Below are 25,424 nucleotides of genomic sequence, written 5' to 3'. Positions count from 1 at the left end.
TTAAGATCCCAGACGACTCCCGCTCAAAGTGCCATGATCGTTTGAACTCTCGTTCGTACCCGTTGTGTGACCATGCGTGGTCCTGCTGGTAGGCAGATGGATCGGGGAACCTAAGTGGTTGGGAGGCATCGGTAGGTGAGTGTTCAGTTTTACAACCAATGTGAGTCAAGGGGCTCAGTCACTTCTTAATGCAATTTTAATATGTCCAAAAATCAAATGGAACGCACTGGATGGAAGATAACGCTCAACCAGCGTCAGGCCAGGATTGCTTTGCTACCAGCATTCGATATGGTGACATGCAGTGTAGGCAGCAAAGCTTACACTCACCTGTCTACCAGCAGATCTACTCGCCACTGTTGGGGCTTCTTCCTTTCTCTTCTCTCTTGGGGGAACCTGCCAGATGTGACATATGCTAGAGGTCAGACAGTAGAGGCCTCTAGTGGTCACATAAGGGTTGTGCCATGGTGCCTGTAGGGTTCGCCCTCTAGCATTTGACCTGGGATGCAAGGCTCCCCATGAGAGAAAAGACAGGAAGGAGCACCCTGCGGTTGAGAGAAGATACGCGCTGCTGGACAGGTGAACAGCTTACACTCTGCACAGTCCATGGCGGGAAAGGGAGGGGCGGACTGAAAGACTGGAAGACCTGGGGACCCGACAGGCAGTGAGCACAGATTTTCAATATTCAAAATCAGTGTGTAGTGTGTGGAGATGATTCGATCAGATACATCCCTCTCGGATCCCTCTCTACTCAGGAGACAGTGGAATAAACACCTCTCTCTCTGTGATGCAGTTACAATGCATAAACCATGGCGTTAAACTTGAACCAAAGGTAAGACATGGGGCTTGATTCACAAAAGGGTGCTAACTGTTAGCACGGCCGTTTTTACGCGAATTTTTGCATTGCGCGCGATCGCGAATTTTACGTTCATGTAATTCACGTTTGCGCGCGAAAACGTTATCATTTCGCGCGAAAATTCGCGTTCGCGCGCCATGCGAAAATTCACGCGAAAACGGCCGTGCTAACAGTTAGCACTCTTTTGTGAATCAAGCCCATGGACTGCAAGGAAAGAAAGCACAGGCCGTGCTGTTTGAGAAGATCACAATCTGCGGTTCTGGAGTTTGAGCCCTGGAAAACTACTCATGAAGGAGTCAATGATCAGATCGTTTAAAAGTGATTTGACTAGCTAATTTTTTGGACACCTGAATCCTCACCTCGTCACCCAGGTAGATGGATCCCAGCGACGTCCCTCGATGATAAGCACTCCCCGATCCAACTACCTGTGGGTGGGTACTCGCAACATCACATGACAGGCGAGAACGGGAAATCCTAAGGGATCTTAAAGATCCAACCTGGATTGTGTGCCTGTAACCACGTCGCGAGATCAGAGACATTAGCTTGTCGCTAAAAAAATCGCCGGTCATCGGAAAAATTACGAGGTGGGTACGGGCCTTAAAGGACTTCCGAGGCCAAAAAGATGAAAATTACACAATACCTTTTATATATCTGAATCCACGGAGGACGTCCAGCGCGTCCTCCGCACCGTACCGCCGTCATTGCTGCCTTTCTCTTTCCCCCCTGGCTCGGCCCGACCCCACTGAACGGGTCGCATAGGCTTCCACTACTAAGATGGCCGCCGCCTTGAGCCGCGGCTGCGCAGTACGCTTTGCCCTTAGTGCGACTGCGCAGCCTTCAGCCCGCCTCCCGCAGCGTACGGACATACGCTTGGGCAGCATTACGGAATCCGTACGCTGCGGGAGGCGGGCTGAAGGCTGCGCAGTCGCACTAAGGGCAAAGCGTACTGCGCAGCCGCGGCTCAAGGCGGCGGCCATCTTAGTAGTGGAAGCCTATGCGACCCGTTCAGTGGGGTCGGGCCGAGCCAGGGGGGAAAGAGAAAGGCAGCAATGACGGCGGTACGGTGCGGAGGACGCGCTGGACGTCCTCCGTGGATTCAGATATATAAAAGGTATTGTGTAATTTTCATCTTTTTGGCCTCGGAAGTCCTTTAAGAAAAAAACATTTATAGATAAGAATCAAATTCTAATGCTGAGTACATACACAGGACTAGGAAGACTTTTATACCCGGAGTTTTTCTTTAACTTTGACCCACCACACAAGGTTTCACTACAGAGAACACAATCTGCTTTCTTGCTGGAGACACAACTGTGTAATCTTTTTTGCATTCTTTTGGGTGTTTATCTTCTGTTGGCTGGTGCCGCACATGCAGATAATATTGTAGGCTCGGCTAGATTATGTGTTTGGGTTTTTCCACAAGCCTCCTGAATTAAGCTGGAACACATCAGGCCGAGTCGACTCAACAGTGGGAGTCTGGTGGCCGCCAGCCGTGCAAATTGTATGAGAACGAGAAAAGTGGCCTTAAGCTGCAATCATGGTAAACTGATTTTCACAAATCTAGAATCATGAGGTTTTTCCAATGAAAACAAGCCAGCCGAGGTTCCCAGGGTGGCAGGAGTGGCTGCAGAGAGGCAGGCAGCTGCACAGCAGCAAAATTCTAACGCTATCTAATTCACCTACTCCATAAAATCATCACAGAGGAGGCCTGATCAATGCTTAATGTCAGAAGCCAAGAGGGGACAGGGTAACCCGATCTGTGCCATAAAGTCTTCTCCATCTGCCTAGCCATATGTACTGTGAGGAGAATGAGAAGCAAAATGCCTGGATACAGGGAGAAGGGGAATAGTGCTGTTGCTATACTGTACACAGGGGAGCCAGCTTTACTGCTGAACCAATGTGTTTGAGTAGCACATAGTCTATTTCAAGACTTATGGCCCATACTCACGGGCAACTTTTTGGCCTGTCGCCAGCACACGTGAGCGTGCGACGGTTCGGGGTGCGTGCCCGTGCAACGCCGCATACTCACGGGCGACCTGTCGCTGCAACACGCGCGCGCCGCGTGTTGCGGCGACATTTGTAGCCCGTGAGTATGGGCCATTAGAAGGAGCAGAGTCCTCCAGTAACACAAAGCGTATTTTCGGAGGAGAGAGTTAAGAAACTGGAAGGTATAGAGAACTCCAGTAACACAGGGTGTATTTCATGAAAAGCAACTAAGAAAACTAAAGGTGGCCACACACCATACAATGTTTTAAATATCTTTTCAATTCAAGAATTGCAATGGATTTTTTCTGACTGATTGTATCATTTCAAAAATCTGACCAATGTACCACACACCTATGTTAAATTTTTCGCCTTTTATGAAAAAAAAAATGATTGGGTCCGTACATCAAGTAATTGACAATCTACCATACACCGTACAATTTTGAGAAAAATTGATCCGAAAAATCCAACACTCCCGATCTTATTTTATCGAATAAAAACGGGAAATTCAATCAGATTTCTGGAACGAATGAAAAAAAACCTCTTTTGATTTTTCGGGACAACCGATCGTAATTATCGAAATTGGTGTAAAATTGAATCTTTTTATTATATGGTGTGTAGCCACCTTAAGGCTATGTACACATGCTATAGTCTTCACACCCTGAGGGCTGGTTCATATTGCGTTCTGCTCACATTAGAATTCGCGGTGGGGGTTTTCTGTGGCAATTTTTTTTCCGATTCCCGGCGCTTTGGGTTGGTGTTCCGTTTTTGTGAAAAGCATTTTTCTAAGTGCTTTTCCCGAGCGTTTCAGGAAGTGAACTCTGACCTGGAAAATAATAAATACAATGTATTTATTCTTTAAAACGTGAACGCAATCGCCCCACAAAGCGATTTTGTGAGCGTTTAGCGCTTTTCCTATACCTTCCATTATAGCAAAAATGGTCCAGGCACTGCTTCGTTGAACGCACAGCGCACAAACCGCGCTGATATGAACCTTCTTATAGACATTCATTGCACGCGCATTTTGGGAACGATTTTGAAAATCGCTTGTGCTCGAAAAAAGGGCAAAAACGCCCCTAGTGTGAATGAGCCCTTATGGACTGAATACCCCGGCCCCTATACCCACAACCACCCCCTCCCATGCTAATGCTGATGTTTTGCTCTGACAATGCTAAGTGTATTCGGTCCTGCCAGTAAAGGTTATTTGGACTTGGTTCTGGTAACCAGCTATTCGGAGATTCGGGGATGCCTTGGGCAATTCTGTGAAAGGCACATAGTATTTCTACAATGGAAGGGGGGGGAGAGTGACTGAGATAAGGGGACACAGAGTATTTCAGCAGGGGGGCATAGACTTCTAGCAGCACAACTGTGTGGAAGGGCACAGAGTTTTTCATCAGAGAGGGGTCACTGGGGTAAAGGGGCATAGACCCCCCCCCCCTCCAGCAGCACAGAGTATCACAGCCCAGGGGTGCAATTGTGTGAAAGGCACACAGCATTTCAGCAAAGAGGGGTAACTGAGATGAGGGGCACAGAGCTCCACCAGCACAGAGTATTTCAGCAGGGGGGGCACAGACCCTCATGCAGACCTAAGTCACCTCTACAGGAAACAAAGCTCATAACCAACGTATTCAATGCCAGTTCACAAAAACAGACAGTCTTTCATGCAAGTCCTGCTGACCAGCAGAATTCCTGATGAAAGCAGCCAGCTCAGGCCTGTGTGTGGAGCACAATCCCACTCTATAAGATGAAGCATTAATAAAATGAGCTGGTTATGTCTGAGATCCGCGGGTCACTGCTGGCCGATTCCCTCATTAGATATGATGCGGGCTGCATTCTTCCTATGTATGGGAACGTGTCTCTGGATGTTCAGCTTCCTGTGTGAAGCATTCCTCCTGTGCTATACTTACTATGCAGTACGCCACCAGGGCTCCCTGCACGAATCCCGCCAGCACGTCTGTGGGGTGGTGCTTGTGGTCCGACACTCGGGACAGGCCCGTGTAAAACGCCATCATCACCAGCGTGAACTGCAGGAGAGGGCGCAGGAGGCGGGCCCCTCGCCATGTAAACCGGGCCTGCAGGTAGAACTGAAAGAGAAGGAAAAAGAGAACACCTGTTAAAGAGGAACTCCAGTGAAAACAATGTAATAAAAAAAGTGCTTCATTTTTACAATAATTATGTATAAATGATTTATTCAGTGTTTGCCCATTGTAAAAGCTTTCCTCTCCCTGATTTACATTCTGACATTTATCACATGGTGACATTTTTACTGCTGGCAGGTGATGTCACTGGAAGTAGCTGCTGCTTGCTTTTTTGGCAGTTGGAAACAACTGTATACAGCTATTTACCACAATGCAACAAGGTTCACAGACAGGAAACTGCCAGGACCATGGTCCTCACAGTTTCCTGTGGGAGAGGCTTCACCACAATATCAGCCATACAGAGCCCCCTGATGATCCGTTTGTGAAAATGAATAGATTTCTCATGTAAAAGGGGAAGTGTGGAGTGGAATTGCTGCCTAAGGTCGTAACAGCATTTCAGTATTTTTTTTTTTTTTTTGCGGAGTGGTGTATTGAAAAAATTTCAGAGCCATTAAGGCACCCTAACCCCAAAAAGTTTGAGAACCACTGGTTATACCAATGAAAAACAGTGCAGGTGCATTGAGAGAGGACTGGGGGTGGAGTAATGACCTCAGGTTAAAGATAACAGTACAGCTCACCAAGTGAGGTCTGTCAGCACAGCACTTCAGCAGATAAGCATAGTGCCTAGAAGAAACAACAATGGAGGGAGGCTCATTGTCTCTACTTGACGTTATTTCTGTCTATAACAAGGCCTCACCCTGCTCCCTGGGTTTCTGTGGGAACAAGGAGGAGAAGAAAGGACACAGGAAAATGAACCACTTTGGTTCCATGAATCAAAGCAGCCTGTGGATGACCAGACCTCAGTGAGTAGGGCTGGCGGTTGTCAGGCCTCGCTGATATCTCCCACCCTTCCTTTAGGAAGGAAGCCTGAGGCCTCGGTCTAGCTGCGAGGCCCTTAGGTCACATGTATATTTTTAAATGGTCTCCTGTACATCCGGAAGCACAGGCACAATGTACAGGAACTCTGAGGAGAAATATTGCATTCTGACACTCAGAGATGGAGCGCACTTGGGGCAGAGTATTGTGTGGATCCCTCAGGTACAGTAATGCACCAAAAATAACCTTGAGCATCTTTGTTTTATGGAAAGAGCCAAGTATTTATAGTAGTATTACTATTCCTTTAAAAAAGTTTGACATTTGTCTGAGACAGACATTTTCTAGGCTGTGGTAATGTACCTTGAAAAGCAGCCTGTGAATTGGACACAAAACAAAGACCCACCTGAGGTTATGGTGACACAGCGGTGCTTACTGTCAGAAAGTCAGCCGCTCTGTTGCATGGGGTGCTGTCTCAGTGCTGTGCTGGATTAAGTACCGTAAGTAATCTCGCTCAGGCAGCACACTGAGAACCAATTACAAATGCTCATTACACTGGCTATGGAGGAAATGCTTTGCAGATTTGAGTCAACTCAAAAGATATTTTCAAAGCTAATGGGAGTCTTTAAAAAAAAAAAGAAGCCAGATACTTACCAAAGGAGAGCGAAGGCTCTGGGTCCTAACGAGCCTTCCCGTTCCTCTCCCGGTGCCCTCGGTGCAGCGTTGGCTCCCCCGTTTAAATCCCCCGCCGCAGGGGACTTCGGAAGTCTCCAGACAGGCGGCTCCGTACTACGAGTGCCAGAGAGAGAGCGCTCGTGCCAGCACAGTATGGAGTGGCCCATCTACAGGAGAACTCCGAAGCCTCCCTTTGGCGGCGGAGGCAGCAGCATTTGACCAAAATACGGGGGATCCTGCGCTGGTACAGGCACCAGTAGAGGAGCGGGAAGGCTCATTAGGACTCCGCGCATTCCCTCTCCTTAGGTAAGTATCTGACTTTTTTTTTAACATGGGTATTATTGACTTTAATTCTATCTACAGCTGCTGCTGTTAAACTATCATCTTCTTCAGTGCCGTACAGAGTATATATTGTTGTCACTTAAATGTCCTTTAGAGGGGCTCACAATCTAATCCCTACCATAGTCATATCTCTATATATGTATCATGTTGTGGATGTATTAACTTATCTGTACGTTTTTGGGATGTGAGAGGAAACTTCAGTGCCCGGAGGAAACCCATACAGACACATGGAGAACATACAAACTCCATCATACAACTTCGAGCCGGGAACCCATCGCTACAAGGCAAGAGTGCTCCCAAGTATGCCCGTATGAACTTACCCTCCCTTCAAAATACATTTACAGTAAACAACTTAGATAATGGTCTTCATGATGTCTTTACAATACACAACAACCTCCCCCCCCCCCTTCCCCCCTACAAATGCATAAACATTTTTAGGTTCTACCACCAATGAACATCAAGAATCCTTAATTTTTGTTCTCAGGAACTAACTGCTGCATTTAATGGTCGAGCTATATATCCTGTATGTGTTTTTATAATCACGTGTTTCCGATAATTCCTGCAAGATCGGCAGCTCTGCTTTCCTACAAGTCTGCATGACTGATGTTGCTTGTCTTGTGTTGACGTCAAGTGATGCCACTTTTCCCTTCCCAATGTTGCCCTTTGACCTAGGAAGTGATACATCCTTTGTGCATCTATCACTTGCTCATCACATTCTGGTTAATAACTCTGGATTCTTGGCAAAATGCAATGCACAATGTGTCTAGGCATAAGATGAGGGTGTTCCCATTGTTGTGAGCCAAACGATTTCGTTTTCAGAGCAAATTAAAATGAAGAGGAAGAGTGATAATGATCAGGTCATTGTTGAGGCATAAAGCAATCTTTATCACTTCTCTGGGCCTGCTGACCTTTCCTCACACCTTGATGTCCAGCTGATATCCCCCCCATGACATGTCTGGTGAATGCCATTGGACACAGAGTACACAAGGAGGTCTCTGTTAGGGCACTGACCCCCCATCTACTGTCACAGAAAAACAATGCCACCAAGATTGCTTTCAATGGGCTGTTGTGATAGGAGTAATCTGATCTGTTTGGAGACTGTCAGAATGCATTCAGTCAGTCCTTGTCAGGGTTTGGAGATAAAGCCTCTGATTGCTGGGAACAGATCAATGATTGCTCAGGAGATTATTCCACTGAAATCCTACTCAACGAGGCTACGATTTATGAACTTCTTCAACCGCAAAAAAATGTAATGCTAGGTACGCTCCAAAGGTGCGCACACAAACGGAAACAGTATGCACGACATGTCTGCATTCAGTAGAACAATGTTGTTCAAATGACAATGTACACACGTGGCCGACTGCAAGATATCTGCCCAACAGTCGTTCTTGTTGTTTGTCTACATTTTTGCACACGATTGTAGTTTGTTGGACGTTCAAATGACTTTTGTTTAGCATGTGTACACGGCGTTTATACTTTTAGCAATAGACCCTGAACAGCATGCAGATTAGATGTTTCTGACAAAAATCTAATGAGATTACTGCATGCTTGTTTCAAGTGTGTGATTAATGCTGGGCATACATGGCGAGGTGCGCTGTTATCAATCGAGCCGCTGATGACTCGATTGATAATATCCGACAGGTCCGATGACCTGCCGGATAGATTCCCCGCTCGATCCCCGCGGGCGGACAGTAGCGGGGAATCGAGTGGCTGATAAGTGATGTCCACGTGGACGAGCGGGGATCGATCCGCACGCACGTGTGGACGAGCGGAGATGCGCCGGCATCGAGCCAGCGGCCCGATCCGGCGCATAATTGCATCCGTGTATGCCCAGCATTAGACACTATTGCAGCCAGTAAGATCAGCAGGGCTGCCCGGCAACTGGTATTGTTTAAAAGGAAATAAATATGGCAGCTTCTATACGCTTCTCATTTCCAGTTCCCTATAAAAAAAAATAAACAAAAACACTCTACTACTCCTTGGTAATTGCCAAAATGAACCACACCCTGACTTGTGAGCACATCGATGATATTATTAACGATAAGACGAGCCACTTCAACGAGGTGTTGGACTCTTGGACAACGAAAGGTCTATCTAGTGGTTCACAGACCCTTCTGGATTAATAGTAATTCTCAAGGAAAAGGTCCATTGAAACCCAGAATAGGTTACCACATGCTAGACTACCTATACACCATCGTTACGAGGGAAGCACTGGCTATATTCGCATTTGTTTCTTGCCAAAAATTTTAACACTTTTCATTGCTATTGCTGCTGTTATTTTTTTCTTGATGTTATGTCTTCATACCAAATCTTATGTACGCCACTGATTCTATTTGTTTTGCTATGTTTATATTGATGAAAGTGAGGTCCCATGTTGGGAATCCTCATGATTATATGCTATATTTTCTTATGAAAATTGCTACTTTTACCTAATAAAAGAATTATGAAACTAAAAAATAAAGCACTATGTGATCACTTCACTCTGAAAGTCAATTATTAAAAGTCAACGTGTAAAATTTTTGAGTGACTGTGTGGCATACTGTCTCCCCCGCTGACCGTACAGTGCTGAATGGCTGGACTCAGCTCAGTCTGCACCGCTCACCTCACACCTACTCAGCAATACCTTCTCAACCTTTTGAATCACTCCTAAAATATAAATGAGATCTGAACACAGCCAGTCATGCCACGCGGCAGCCTGAAACTGCTGCTATATATCACAGCCCGGCAATATATTTCTTAATATCTGCCAGAGCCGAGTGTCATGGCTTGAAGCCTTTGAAATCTAGGCTGGGCCCCGAGCAGCATGGCCGCCGCACCTCATGAGCAAGATGGGTAGAGATGGGGGGAAATGAAACACCTGAGCGGTGGCAGGACAGTAATTCCACCCAGCTGCTGATGTGGGGCAGTCACTAGGGGACGGGTGTGGAAAACAGTGAGCTCCCAGCAGCCATTCTACTATTAACCCCTTCCACCCACCACAACATGTTTATGTGTCTAGAGGTTCGACGCTCTGTAGAAATTAGTTGCTTACTGTAAGCTCCAACTTCATGCACTACTCCATAATTTGTGTTTTCTATTCAAACCTTCCCCTTTAACTAACCTGACACAGTACTACCCACCCATTCTCCTCAAGATTAGGCAATGTGACCCAGCAGTTAACATAGACAACCAGGATCTTTGTGGGTTCACAGCGACTCCTTTCTCACTGATCTAATCCCACCAATCCCTCCCTACTACCTAGCTTCTTCCTGCAGCACCCACCCCTTGTCATATTCCAGAAACCAACACCCCTTGACCAACATAGTGGGGGCCAGGACAGGGACTGTAAGAACTATGCCTCTCGGCAGGAAAAGGAAGCTTGTTTAGGTGGCTATAAGGATCACCACTGCTGAGACTCCAGTGTGTATACAGCAGCCCCGACCTGCTTCAACCACTCAGCCAGTGAACCGACCTGGCGGCCCTCTTTAGCCCAGCTACGGCTGAGTGCATTGTTCGCCCCACTTACTACAAATATGCCACTTCGTCATCCCTCTGCCCCCCAGCTGTACATGCCGCTAGCCTGGAGGCTGTGTCTTCACAGCCTCAACCCTGCAATGTCACCTACGGGATTGCCTACTGATCACCACCAGCAGACATTGATTTTGAGTGTACAAGCCTTGAGAGATACACACGTGCAACTTTCCACACAACCAACCCGACAACATGACCGATCACACAACCAAGTGATTGCACAACTTGTTTTTTACGTGCACCAACCAACTGAGCGGCCAACTCATTTGCACACTGCGCACAAAAGCGGAACGACGGACTGCATGATATAGCGGCATTCAAAACAAGTACAAGTCGTTCAAACAACTTGTACACAAGCGACCAACAGCACAATATCAGCCCAACAGTCGTGTGAGTTGATCTGCCAGTTGGATCAAACAAGCCGCTTGTTATCAGTCGTTCATCTAGTCGTTTGTCATGCGTTCCCATGCCCAATCAGACCAAGTTTGGATGATAGTTGGGCGGAAAAGTTGCACGTGTGTAGGAGCCTCACAATAAATATGTGCAATTTGCAGTAAACAGATAGCCTAGATGGAACTATCCATGCTTTTTTCTCTTCAATGATTTGACTTGATAGAAAATGACTCATGTTTCATGTCAATGAGGAAGCAAACTGTAAAGTTCTGCTCCTATCTCTGCAAGATAATCTGTCGTTTACAGAGCGCAATGAACCAGAGGTCTCCGTCCTCTCACAGGAAGGCAAACAGATCAATGACCAACCACATAAAATCACAACATAAAAGAGGAGCGGGAAAGCCGGCATGTGAGGAAAGAGAAAGCAAATAAGCAAACTCTGCACTTATGCTTGTGAAAAAATACTGGTTTCCATGCAGTTTGGGATTATATACGTCCTATGAGCAACCACACTGGCTCGTCACATTTGCACGTCCTCGATACCTGCCACACACTGCCTGTAGATATTCAACAGATTTCAGCAAATCTATGGAACCATCGATCTACCACACCAGATCAATCAGAATTTCCCACCCAGGACAAAATCGATAATCTGCCCCAGTTCGAGTGAGATCTTACCATTCAGAGTAGTCAATAGCTTTAATCAATTTCTGGTGGAAGTCGATCAAAATTACAATCGAGAAACTATGTTGCGGCATCATGATGACTGAATCTGCAGGGGATATTTGACAAGTGTATGGACACCTTAAACCGAGTCGGAACCGGATATAAAAAAACAAACAACAGATACTTACCTAAGGAGAGGGAGGGCTCTGGGTCTTACAGAGCCTTCCCGTTCCTCTCCTCATCCTCTTGTTCCCTTGCAGGCTCCCCTGTTAGCAGTCTCTGACCAATGGGTCGAAGTCTGCTCTCTGGTGCTGTGGTAGGTTTCGGAAGTACACTTGCAGGTGCTGCGCACATATACATGAACATGCACACAAGCGAGGCCTCTTTTCGCCGCCAATGGGCTGGCGTTAAGTGGTTGAGGCTGAGTGGCAGAAAGGGGTTAACATTTAATATAGAAGTGATTTTCTACCCTATTGGCTTTGAATCGAATATGCACTGAAAATGCATGTACCTTAAGATCTGTTATCCATGTGCAGGGTAGCTTAGTAAAACTGGCTCAAGGTGTCCTCACTGTACATAGGCTGGCACAGTGACTGCTGATAGGAGCCAAATTCATGACCTACGTGCCCCACTGACAAGCTGAGGGAAACTGCTTCCTGGCAGCCAGGTTCAGCTGTGTTATTGTTCCAGAAAACAGAATTATGAATGCTTTCCAGAGCCGTGCAGAACCTGCCAAGTAAGCGGATGCCTTAAAAACAACCAACAGGTGACTCGCTAAATATTAACTACAGCTTATCTCTTCACGCTAGAGCCAGAGGAGTATCAAGTGTCTAAACACATCCACGAAGCACTGTTTGCATCTGAGCTGGACAGATAACATAACCCCACAACCCAAACATTTTATAAAATACAAACTTTTTTTCTTTTTAAACTAAAAAGATGCCCCTACATCTATCGACTTGGCGGCCGATCGACCATCACAGATAAGTATCGATTTGGATGAAAATCAGTGCCACCAAGTGCATGTCCTATCGACGATGCAACCAATTTTGGGGTGAACAGGTCGATCAGACATGCTGCAAGATGCCAGGCCGTTGTGGTCGATCGGGTGCGGAGCGGTAACGATGAACGATGACGGTGCTGTCCCCCCTTATGTTCAATGTGTCTGCCCGGTGCCCAGTACACTACACAATACCTGTCTGTGTCCACCGCTTGTTCTGGGCCCCATCCTCCATCCATACATGTGCCCCACGTGGTTGCTGGAGTAACGGGGACGTGTGCGTGACATCACACGTGCGCCCATGTTGGGCGTGTGTATGGAGAAAGGACAAAGCCCGGAGCCAGCAGCAGACAAGGACAGGAAATGTACAGTGCACTGGACGCTGGGTGGGGGACACATTGCACATTAGGAGGACAGCGTCGGGCCGGCAGATGCGGCGTCACAAAGCCGATTCCAGATCGATTGCAGCATGAAATTGGTCGGGAATCGGCCTTTGGTGTATGGGCAGCCAACAGATCTCTCTCTAATCAGATTCGATAAAAGAGAGATTTGCCTCTTGAATCGGCCCATCATCGCTAGATGTATGGCTACCTTAAAGCCAGCCACACACTAGGCGATATGGCCAACAGATAGATCCCTCTCCAATCATTATGTGATCAGAGAGGGATCTATCGCCTCAAAACTCTCCACACAGATTTTCAATCAATTTCAGCATTAAATCTTTACAAATCTGTGTGTGCTTGTCGGGGGGCAACTCCCATCTCTTATTGGCTGCTACTATTTTTAAAATATAACTTTGTCCCTTGCTTTAGAAGCCCCATATGTTCAATTAATGTTGCTCTTTACCATGATTACTTGATCATTCTTGGCTATAAAACTCTCTCCCAAAATGCAAACATTCACTACAGGAATGAAGTTTAGCCAATAAAAACCCCAAGTTGTCAGTTAATAACCAGACTGCTATTGGCTTTGAGGTTTTTTTTTCCTTCATTGGTCACAAACAAAAAAGTTTCATAAAGCAATTGCTAAAAATAAATGATAGGAAGTAAAAAAAACAAACAAAACAAAAAAACTAAAAACCTAAGCACAATGTATACCGTATCTGTATGTTTTTCCTGTAACTAAGTAAAAAGAACCTGAAACTTTCTAAAAATAGAAAGCTGTCAATTAAAGTGTCAACTTTGCCTTTCTGGAAAAAGGAAGTGTTTTTTTAACTTTTGTGTTAAACTGACCAATACAAAACCTTCATTCAGTGCCGCAAGTACATGAACTTCTGTTTTAATAAAGTGTGTATATGTGTGTGTGCGCCTGTGTGCCTGTATGTGTGTGGGGGGGAGGGGGGTCTTACAAAAACAGTCCGCTTACACGGGTGAAAAGAAAGATGGCCTTTTTAAAGCAGCTTAGTTGGCCAAATGTGTTTTTAGCATCCAAGAAGGGGGACTGGGCTCTAACTGCTTGCAGACGCGCCCTGAGATGGGGGTCGTGCTCCGCTGTGGAGGAAATACGCCACCACCTTTCTCTTCCAACACCTGAACCAGGTAATATTTTAAGGACAACTGACTATGTGTCAAGTCAAGCCATTTTCCAGTCAATAAACTGAATAAATAATGTAGGGAAGCAGAAATGTGAAAAGAAAAATGATGTAATAAAATAATGATATGAAAGGATAGGAAAGAAAGCAGTTGAGATTTACTTAGCTGGGGCTTCCTCCAAGCCCTGGCAGCCTATCTGTCCCTCGGCGCAGATCAGGTGTCCCGAGAACCCTCCCATTGCAGGCGCCACGTCGACATCTTCTGCGCCTGCGCTCATGCTCTTGTGGCCTGGAGTGTTCTGCGCAGGCACAGTGCTCCTGGCCTGCACAGGATGCTCCAGGCCACGTGAGCGTGATTGCGACGGGGAAGGCCACTCGCTCATGCAGGCGCAGAAGATGTGACCTGGCAAGGTTGGCATCTGCAACGGAGAGGATCCTGGGACACTGGAGCTGCGGCGAGGGACAAATAGACTGCCAGGGGCTGGAGGAAGCCCCAGCTAAGCAGATCTTATTTATTTTTTACGCCTCGCACCTTTCCTTTAAAGAGGAACTCTAACCAAGGATTGAACTTGATCGCAATCAGTAGCTGATACCCCCTTTCCCATGATAAATCTTTACCTTTTCTCAAATAGATCATCAGTGGGGTCTGTATGGCTAATATTGTGGTGAAACCCCTCCCACAGTGTGATGTCATGACCAAGGTCCTGACAGTTTGCTGTCTGCGAACCTCGTAGCATTGTAGGAAATAATGGCTTTTTCCAATTACCAAGCAACCAGTATCTCCCTCTGTGTATAGAAGTCTCAGTAACGAACATTCCAAACAGATCACCTGGCAGAAATAAATACTGTATGCCACCACCTGTGTTACATTTCAAATGTAAATCAGGGAGAGGAAAGATTTTACAATGGGCAAACACTGACTAAATGATCTATAAGTGAATATTGTAAACAATAAGCAATTGTATCCATTAAGATATTCTCACTACAGTTCCTCTTTAACTCTAACCTCTCTTCAGCATAGTCCCCTATCCTCCCTGCCTAATGTTATGCCTTGCCTGATGCATACCCCTAACTTACCTGCCTAATATAATCCCCTTCCTGACCCCTAACCATGACAACTAGAAACTAACCTCACCCTTCCTTATCTCCTAACACTAACCCTCCTAATATTGGCACCCAGGGCCAGGCAGAGGCGAGAGAGGCTGCAGCCTCAGGGTGCAGTGTAGGAGGGCGCACAACTCACTCAGCTATCATCCCCCTATTGTGTTTGAAGCAGAGAGAAATAAGAAAACGGGATACATGGCAGTGACTGCAAGCCAGATAACTAGAGATTAAGGTGTTGGGGGGTTGGCAGCCCTGGGGCATATCTTAGTCTAATAGTAATCAGTGTGTGACGGCTGCGGTGCAAGGAATGGGGGGTCACTTTGGTGTCTCAGCCTTGGGTGCTGGAGGACCTTGTCCCGGCTCTGTTGGCACCCAACCCTATCCCCTAGCTCTAACTGCTAAACTCTAGTAGCTAAAAATAACCAATACTCAACTTCTCCCCTTGAAATAGGCACCTATAGTAAAGCCATGACCAGTCCCAATTCAACAAGTGCTTTCAAACTTGTCTTCCATGCATACATTTGAATCACACACCACTTAGCCTATTCCAGCTATAATTTTGCAACAGGTGACAAACCATACCACACGTAAGTCCATTAGCTAATTGCCCATGCAATGATAAACTGTCTTTGTCATTCAGCACAAGCATAAAGCCATAAATACAGATTTATTTTAAAATAAACAATACTCACCACCAAGTACAGCATGGTATACATGGAGAAGGAGGCGTGTCCAGAAAAGAAGGACTTCCTGTAAAAAGATAACACAAATGAGGACTTTTATCCTTCCGTGGATTAAGCAATATATGACTCATGGCCTTATCGTGTCGTAAATCAATATGGGGGCCGGATGCAATGCATGGATAGCCCTGCATGAATCAACAAGAGTGGAAGAAGAATCAGGGCAGCAGTGAGTGCGATTGATGTATGCGGCTGATCTATCTCGGGAAAACAGATAACAGCTCAGTGCAAACAGCTGCCGTTCTGATGAATCATAATCATAAAATACTTCATGCTTCAAATGCAATCTGAGGTGTGTTTACCTTTGTGTAACAAGATGAGTAGTACTAATAACTAAAGTCTAATGCTGGATCCACACCATACAATTTTTCGGCAGATTCACCTGCCCGATCGATTACTTCCAGCATGTCTGACCTGAGGATCTATAGCGGCGTTCAGTGAGCAAGGTCGGCGCCATCAGAAGACGGAGCTGAAGTTGCTTAAAAAACACAATAATTCGGCCTCCAGCAATCGCTGAAAGCCGAATTATTTCATTCTCCCACTATCCATGGCGGCCTGTAGGGGGAATAGTAACTAACACGGCCCGGACTCGTGCAGAAGCAGGATCAGCCATATACCGGCTGTATCCTGCGCCCAAGTCTACCGGCGACGATTTCAAATGTCTGCGGGGGGGGGGGGGGGGGGGGCGCTTGGGGATAGTGCAGGTCCACACACTATGGTAGAGTAGAATTCAATAGTGATCGACATACTTTTTTTTTTTTTAAATCCAGACACGTACCTTGCTTCCATGACCTTGCTGGCATCGCCTGTGCATACGTAGCCCACAACGTAACCAAGCGAGCATTCCACTGTCGATGGGTCTGGCTTGCAGACCTCTATAAAGTGAGGCCGCAAGCGGCCAATGGACACCTTAGCAATGTCCGTGAAAGACTGGCTGATGGCGCAGCCAAAGATAAAGCAGCCGACTTGCTTGTACAAGGCCGACACATAAGGGTTCTGGATGAAGGAGTAGGATCTCTCCTTTAGGTAGTAGATCCGGAAGCACTCCCCAACTATGATCTGTAAAAAGACAGGGACCATTCATTATGAAAAGGCAACGTGGGTCACACAGGGTGAAATTCAGCTCAAGAACACACAAAAAGCACATAAAGATTGGTGAATTTAACATGAACCTGCAGGCAATAAACCATATACCAAATAACAGTGGCGTTATAAGATGTCTGAGTCTTATTGCTTGCCACTCGTGATGTTATCTAGGGAAAGGGGGGTTAACTTACCGATGCCATCCCCTATAGCCAATGCGTTCCACTTGCAGTCCACATAAAGCCGATACTTCCTCCTTTAGGGATTAAAGGAGGAAGTGTAGTAGTGGAGTTACATGGACCACAAGTACAACACATCAGCTATAGGCGGCAGTATAGGTAAGTTAACTCCCCCTCTGCCGCGGGCAGCGCTATTTAACTTAAATTTCGATTACGAATAGCTACATACTCGTAGCTAACATGACTACTTGCCACTTCATTTGTGCAGTCAGAGTTAAAGCCCTGCTCAGCCTAAATTAAAAAGAAAAAAACAAAACAGGACTAGTGGTGACTATATCAGCATAGCACATTATCTTTTATTGCCCCACCCTCACACCCATCATCAACACAGGTGATGGGTGTATGGCTCCCTCCCCTGCCTGTGAAGGGGGTGTACGATGCAGGGCAGTACTGAGCTAGTCAGCATTAGCCCGTCTTTTTGTATTTTAATTAAGCTTAGCAGGGCTTCAAAAGTCTGTCTGCATAGACTGTAGGCATTCACAAGTCAATTACTTGTCCATTGAGTTACTTGCATTACCTTGGCCATGTGGAAGGATGTGCATCTGAAATTCTGCAACAAAGCAGCTAGTGTCTTTATAGTGCTGTGTTTGACAGGCGTATTGCTAGATACAAGTCCACATTAAAGTGCACCTGTTACATACACATAGAGAAGCAGCCATTTTGTATTCTGAACAGTACCAGTAGCCATGGTTAAGGAGCTTTTAGCTCACTAGATACATCTCTGTTCTAACATATTTTACAAATATAATGGCCTGTCTGGTTTCACCCAATCTATTCAAAAAGGGTTCATATTTAGTCAAAAACTTGGTCAGTTTGTTAACTATTCCAAGCACTGTCCCAAATGTGTGGACATCCTGCAAAATCAGGGAAATGTGGTAGGTTACCATAATCAAGCCTTCAACCAATCAGCTCTCGAGCGACATGACTGAGCCCTCCTTTATTAGTGCTATTAGTAACTTGACCTATCAAGTACATGAACACTATGGATTCCTGGGGCCTATAATATGGCTGACTAGGCTACGTGAAAGACCTATGTACTGTTGAAATTATAAGACAATACAGATGAATGCACTGCAATGTGCCAAACATAAGGGATGAGAATCTTGTGAAAAAAAATGGTGGAATTAACCAGGTCTACGATCAAAAGCAAGAAACGTGCCAGAAAAATTTAAATTCATTTTATGGAAACAATGAGCAGAAAAGTGATAAATATTTCATTACAGGTCTTATTTAAAAAAAAAAAGGACATTTGACTCTCTAGGGCCATCAATTTTCTAGACACTTGTTGGCATTTCCATGCGCTCTTCATGGCAGGGGCTGGAAGATGTATCAATTTCAATTCATTCTGCTCTGACGGTTTCTGCCTTGTAAAATGAAAGGATAACTGTCAGAACTCAGGAATGTGTTCTGAGACCCCCAGTTTATTCCCGAGTCCCCCTAATGATTGTGCTTATTGCAGTTATATTTTGTAACTTGGGTCAGGATTTGAACATTTATGCACAGACAGGCTCACAAAGCCCCATGTTCCTCAGTATTAAGCCTTATTCTTAGCATTTCCCAGTAGGATTTACCACTGCATATTTCCTGTCCCAAATTTTAAGGGATTGTCTTCCATAACTTTGTTCTAAACATGTTGAATTTTCTACTTGAAAGCTGAAGCTCCATCTTACAGCAGAAAGGCCTTTTATCCCCGTTAAATATTATTGACTAAGCTGTTAAATTATTTCTAAATATCTAGTTTCAAAAAATGAAACTGGGACGGAGGTGCCCCAAGGATGTATAAAATAATACACAACAGTTTAACAGGCAAGTAAAACCCCAGGGCAAGGACTGATATAAGATACAGAAATAAAACATCTCAAGGTAAGAGTGAATTCACTTTTGAGACAACTGTTTTATTGACCTGAGGAAGCGGGTGGATGCCTGCAAAATGCGTTGTCCAGTACTTTTGAATATATATTTTTTTTAATCTTATAATCGTCCTCATCTTGGGGTATGTTTTTCTTTTCTTTTAAACTGTTATTAATCATTTTACATATCCTCTGGGAACCTCCCTCCCAGCGCTGAACCCTCATGGGGTCGATTTTTAGTTTGGGCAATTGTTTGTTTTTTTACATTTCCCCCATCTCCTATCCCTTTTTCTGGAGTGTGACCTAACCACACCAAAGGAGGTCAACCCTCTCTTGGTAGTACTACCCTGTGCAGATCTCACCTAACCTATTATAAAAATACACTGCTAACTGCCTTTTCCAATCCTCCAATGAACTTCTGATGCGTTCTTCACTCCAAAACTTCAAGGCTTTTCCAGTGCTCCTTTGACTCTCTGGAACTCCCTCCCTCATTCACTTAGTTGCTCTTATCTTAACACACTCAGATTCTTCTAATGTTAACTACCCACAGTCCAATAGGCAGGCTGAAGGCAGAGTGGCAACACTGGAAGAGCATTTCTCTAATAGTTGGCTGTACAGCATCACAGAGGTACATGAGCCAGAGTTCTTGCTGGCTGGCATTGCCAGCATTTTAGCAGGTTAAACATTTTATTTGTACTTATTAAAGTGTGGAAGCTAAGTTTTTAGAACCATTTCATATTCTGAGCATTTCTGGAGTGGAGATGTTGGTAACAGTAAAAAAGGGCGCAGGAGGCTAGTGGACAAATCGGGCGCCGCCATTGACTACCATAATAATTATCGTTTACCGGGCACCGAACAGGAAAAAAGGGCGCCCGAGAATAATAACGTTTTCCAACGGCGCCCGAAGATTTTTCATGTTTTATAACTGCTTGTGATGATTTACGTTTCTTATTTCAATAAAACATTATTTTAAATGTTATCCCTTACTGTTTGTAAAACATTATTATTCACGAAACAAAGCGATCAGTACGTAATGTAAATTGTAATATATTTTATCCCTTACTGTTTTTAAAACATTATTCTACACACAATACAGTGATCACTAAAGAGGGTCTTAGGTTTAGGGACCAACAGGGGGGTCTTAGGTTTAGGCACCACCAGGGGGAGTCTTAGGTTTAGGCACCAACAGGGGGGTCTTAGGTTTAGGCACCAACAGGGGGGGTCTTAGGTTTAGGCACCAATAGGGGGGTCTTAGGTTTAGGCACCAACAGGAGGGTCTAGGGGTTAGGGGTAGGTACAGGGAGGGTTACTTAGGCACCAACAGAGGGGGTCTTAGGTTTAGACACCAACAAGGGGGTCTTAGGTTTAGGCACCAACAGGGGGGTCTTAGGTTTAGGCACCAACAGGGGGGTCTTAGGTTTAGACAACAACAGGGGGGTCTTAGGTTTAGGCACCAACAGGGGGGTCTAGGGGTTAGGGGTAGGTACAGGGAGGGTTACTTAGTAATTTTTTTTTAAACGTTATTATATGTTTCAATATTTTTTTTTAAACGTTATTATATGTTTCAATATTTAAACGGAAGATTAACGTTTTTACAATTGCCGATTTAATGTACATTATTTAAAGATTTATAACTTTATAAAACATTAATTTTAAACGAAAAACAGTACAATACATTTTTAAACGTTATCCATGCTTATCGTTTAAAACCCCGCGCCCTTTTTTCCCAGCGCCCCTTTTTAACGTACGCGGAGATGTTACGGCTTTGTCAAGTCCCATGACAGAAAAGTTTGGTGGATATAAATTACTTTAGTTATGTTTATTTGTGCTGGTGCCACAGCGTGTAAACTACAGTTAGAGACGTATAATTGTGGCTTGAGCAGTTTTGGGAAAATTTTTGTTTTTTCTCCAAGTACTGTCTCTCTCTTTCTCCTTCTCTCTCTACAGTAAATATTTATATTCTCCATCCATTGATTGAAGGACTTCTGGAGAAGGACCCCGAGAGATGGTAGACAAAAAGGAGTTTCTGTTGTCTTGTCAGTTTCAATTTCATAAAAGCAACAGTTTTCACTAAGCTATGAAGAAAATGTTCTTTTTTAACTTTATGTTTATTTAGCCAAAGTAAAGGAGTGTTCAGTCCCTGGGATCTGCTGCATACATATAGCTGGGCCCTTATTTCATTCACCTTTTTCTTTAACTCATATTGGCCCATATGCAATTCACATTTTCCCCTCTGTTTTCTCCTAGGAGATAATTTTTTTTTATCTTCTATTTAAAATAACTTTTCAGCATTTTGTAATTTAAAAAGCACCAAAAAGTAGGTGGAAAAGTACTATCAAAACTAGTATTTTCTTGCTTGCTGGTGGTTTAAAGGGCATTTTATTGACAAATTTGAAAACATCACCAAGGAGAGAACTCAGGAGAAAAGGTGAATTGCATATGGGCCAATAGGTCTGATCCGCCTGACCAGAAAGTCTACTAAGTGCTACAAAGTTTCTTGGAGACTAGATTTTATTTTCTGGCTCCCTAATTACTTAGTTGTGAGTTGGAAAGTGAAGCCTGGTGGCTCCCCATAAACTTCTATTTATTTATCTATCAGTTATCATCCTTCTCCTCTCCCTGATGCTACCTCTGTTGGTGGTCCCAATGCTGGACCAGATGTCTATGTTGTAAATTGGAGAATTAAGTCTCTACCAATTAACTGCTGAGGAGTGTTTTCTATTTTCCTGGGAAAACAAGAGACAAATAACAGCTAGACCTCTTGTATTGGACATCGGAGAAAGCAGCACCCCTGATGTCTCACAGATGTCACCCAGTGGCCATGAAGTGGCTGTAATTGGTAGTAACTGTTACTTGTAGGCTCTTGTATTCAACACTATATCTCACTGGCCATCATGATCTACCCTTGTAGATAAGGATGTGATTATTTAAGGAATCTAATATTTAACTTTAGAGGAGAACAGTCATGGGAATGTACATTATTTTAGCTCAGAGCACTCTGTCTTCTGTCTGTAGATTAACTTCCCCTATTATATTTTTAGTCTTATTACCTGGCATCTGTTCTGTAAGCTGATAAACCCTGTTCAGTCTCAGCAGGTCTTTATAAGTGCCACACTTACATGCCTCCTTCTGAAGACACTTCCGTCTTCTGTACCAATACAGAGGTCCAAAAGTGACCACGTTTATCGAACATCTTGAGTAATGGCAAGAAAGACCCACTGGGGCTTCACAGTTGTATAATAAACCGCATTTATAAGAAATGTTGCCTTACAATTTGTTTAGTACAGACTTTCTTGAAACCATTTTTTCCACCAGTTACAATTTTAAACTGATGCATCCTTGACACCGAACACTGTTCCATGTGCAAATGAAAGACCACGTTTCCTGCTTTTGATTGGCCTACAGCACTCCACAGACCTCTATGGACGGGCATCCAAGTAAACCTCATCATAACTGCCCTCAGGCCCAGGGCATAAATAGGCCTGCTTAGCTCAACTGAGTGTTCAAGGAGGAGGGTAAGAGAGTAAGTGGCATCTAGATCCTTGTAGCTGGCTTTTCATGGGGCAATAATAAAATTTAGACATGAGTAATAAAGTGCCATCAGCACCGGTTGTAGCGGATACAATAGTCAGCTTCATGAGAACAGTGGCGGAGACCCTGTTAAAGGATTGTAAGCTAGCATAAATAAGCAAAGTCACTCCACAAATGATCAATAACGCTATAATAGTAATTTACTAATTTTGCCCGCCTTGTGCAGATTATAGAACCCCCTGTCTGGCTGTCATTTATAAGTGCTTCCTGTTTACCAGCAACCTGTATACTGCCTACAGTACATTCTGCTGCTCTTCCTTGTTTCTGTCCTTGCAAATCCTCCACTGCTGCCCATGGCTGTGTGTGACAGGATGACTAACAAGTCTGGGATCTGAACCACATACTTCATCTGTGATCAGCACATCATGTCTGATAAGCGATCAGCTTTCAGAAGACAGTGATCATGTCAGACCACACTGCAGGTTACAGTTCTATTATAATCAGATCACAGATGCATGCCTATGGGTAAGGGTGCCCTTACATTATTCGATTTTGCGGGCCGATCGACCTTTCGATCTAATAATTTTAGAAAAAGTAGTGCAACATGGCCACCCAATCGATCTTCCGATTGATTGATAAGAAATATTGCAAAAATCTTGGCTGCAAGGGCTTGATCGGGTGCACAGCGATAACTGGACTGCTCCAGTGTCTGGCGTCTCACCGTTACCGTCTGTACCGTGTGGTATCGGTGCATATAGCGACCTCACCACATGCGGCTGGTGTCACATGGTACATGCACTTGCTGTGATGACTGACGCCAGAGGTCAGGATCTGTGCCGGGGAACCGGTGAGCCTTCAACACTGCATACCAGGGGGGGGGGGGGACGACGACATACTATTGAGGGATGGCAGCAAGGTCATTTCCAACAGATTTCATGCTGAAATCTATTGGATATTGCTGTGCAGTGTGCGGCAGGCAAAAGATCCCCCCTCCAATCAGATTCGATCATAGAGGGATCTATCTAAAGGTGGCCACTAATGATCCAATCTTTTTCATCCAATCTTACCATTTCTATGTAATATAAGGTAACTGCCTGAAGTATCCATTCAGTATATTCACTCAATTTACCCTTATACTACATAGATTTGGTAAGATTGGATGAAAAAGATTGGATCATTAGTGGCCACCATAATAGTCGATCTGGCCATACATCGAATGATTTATGAAGGTAGCACACACAGCCATGGGCAGGAGCATAGATGGGGGAATGGAGACAGGAAGGGGCGGGTGTTTGCAGGAGGAAGTACAGAAGAGCTATCATAGCACTAGGCTGCAGCTTCAGCAATATTTGCTCTGTCTGTACACACTGCTGATGAACTGAAAGTACATGTAAACAATAGGCAGCCCAGGTGGTTCTCAGGTCTATTTGAAGGAGCAAATCATACCTGAATTATAGCGCATCCTAGACCAGGCCACATCTGAGTGACTACCAACAGAGGCGTGCTGATCCCCCTAAAGGCAACATACACACCTTATTTTCAATACAGATGCGAAGTTTTGCACTAAACCCTAACCTCAGATAGAGTGTAACAGCAGGGAGCTGGTCCCAGGTTTACATTATGCATTTTTGTTAATCAGTTAGAGGCTAGGGTCCCTTACAAAAGGATGGCCTCATTGCGGTTGAAGGGTCCAGTACGGAATACTTTGAATGTAAACTGTTTTGGAAGCTAACATCCTCCATCATTGTTAATTGGTGCATCTGTTTTGAATGCAAGATGTGCACCCTGCCTATAATTAGGCTCTGCACATCTATGCTGGTAGTCCTTCGGATGCAGCCTGCTTTGGGAAGCGCTGCCACCTCTCCCTGCATTATTGATCAGAAAGTGATCAGGGAGTGACATACTACTTATGCTATAAGTTCGCTTATCCTTTAAGACACATATCAGCAAAATGCAAGAAGCAAATCCCTAAAGCAATCCACAAGGCTTATTTAATAAGGCAGAGTGCAATGAAGACGCCAAATCAAATACAACCAATGAAATTTCGGTTTACTGAAGTTCAGTGAGTGAACAGCAAGCTAGCATTGATAAAGTAATGCACTTTGCCTTATCAAGTAATATGGCAGACAATAAAAACAGAGTTGTTAGCATAAGGTAAAGCAGTCAGCACCACGACCACGATTTTCATTTTTTTGCAATTAAGTTGTCCGCACTTACAGCAAGGATGGAGATTAAAATGCCGACAGCGGACAGGACAGCGTCATTGATTGTCTCTCCTCGCTTGAGGGGGTACTTGATACTTTCGTCATCACAGTAATACCCCCTGCGATATGGTTGGATTTGATTAGATTCAATTATCAGGAAAGGCAGGGCAGCTAGCGAAAGAGGAAGAGAGAGAGAGAGAGAGAGAAGACAGAAACCATCAATAAGCAACATAATGCACGTGAACGAAAATCACACAAAACAGCGCACAGCCTTGCTTCGTCTGGGCCAACGCAACGCCTTCGTGGTATGGACTGTGCATGGCTCTGAAATGTAACCATAGTGACAAAAGACATGTTCATAATCACACCCCTCTGGCAATCAATCAATCAGTCACACAATTAAAGGGGCACTACAGCGAAAAACTGTAAAATTTAAAATATGTGCAAACATATACAAATAAGAAGTACATTTTTTTCCAGAGTAAAATGAGCCATAAATTACTTTTCTCCTATGTTGCTGTCACTTACAGTAGGTAGTAGAAATCTGACAGAAGTGACAGGTTTTGGACTAGTCCATCTCTTTATAGGGGATTCTCAGGGATATATTTATTTTCAAACGCACTTAGTGAATGGCAGTTGCTCTGTCCAACTGCCAAAAACACTGTGTAGCGAGCAGGGAAGCTGGCCAGCATCATTGTTTAAATCCTTTTTAGGGAATATCTTTATAAAGAATAAAAGCCTTGCCAAGAATCCCCTATGAAAAGCTGGACTA

General features: G+C 44.6%; 1 protein-coding gene across 2 annotated transcripts in view; it reads right to left on the bottom strand.

Moving 5' to 3' along the window:
- The window catches only part of PLPP3 (phospholipid phosphatase 3), a 79,618-nt gene that overhangs the window by 11,557 nt on the left and 42,637 nt on the right, over positions 1–25,424 (bottom strand). The window contains exons 2-5 of one of the 2 annotated variants that reach the window (XM_068239417.1): positions 24,666–24,823; positions 16,524–16,804; positions 15,698–15,755; positions 4,741–4,917 (exon numbers count right to left, since the gene is read on the bottom strand). In XM_068239417.1, the coding sequence (XP_068095518.1) occupies positions 4,741–4,917; positions 15,698–15,755; positions 16,524–16,804; positions 24,666–24,823 (674 nt within the window). The remainder of the gene's footprint in view (positions 1–4,740; positions 4,918–15,697; positions 15,756–16,523; positions 16,805–24,665; positions 24,824–25,424) is intronic. The other variant, XM_068239418.1, reaches the window with a different exon arrangement.

The sequence above is a fragment of the Hyperolius riggenbachi genome, chromosome 6 (assembly GCF_040937935.1).
Source record: "Hyperolius riggenbachi isolate aHypRig1 chromosome 6, aHypRig1.pri, whole genome shotgun sequence".
NCBI lineage: Eukaryota > Metazoa > Chordata > Amphibia > Anura > Hyperoliidae > Hyperolius > Hyperolius riggenbachi.
The sequence above is the reverse complement of the archived record's forward strand: the minus strand, read 5'-3'. Positions and strand labels throughout refer to the sequence as shown.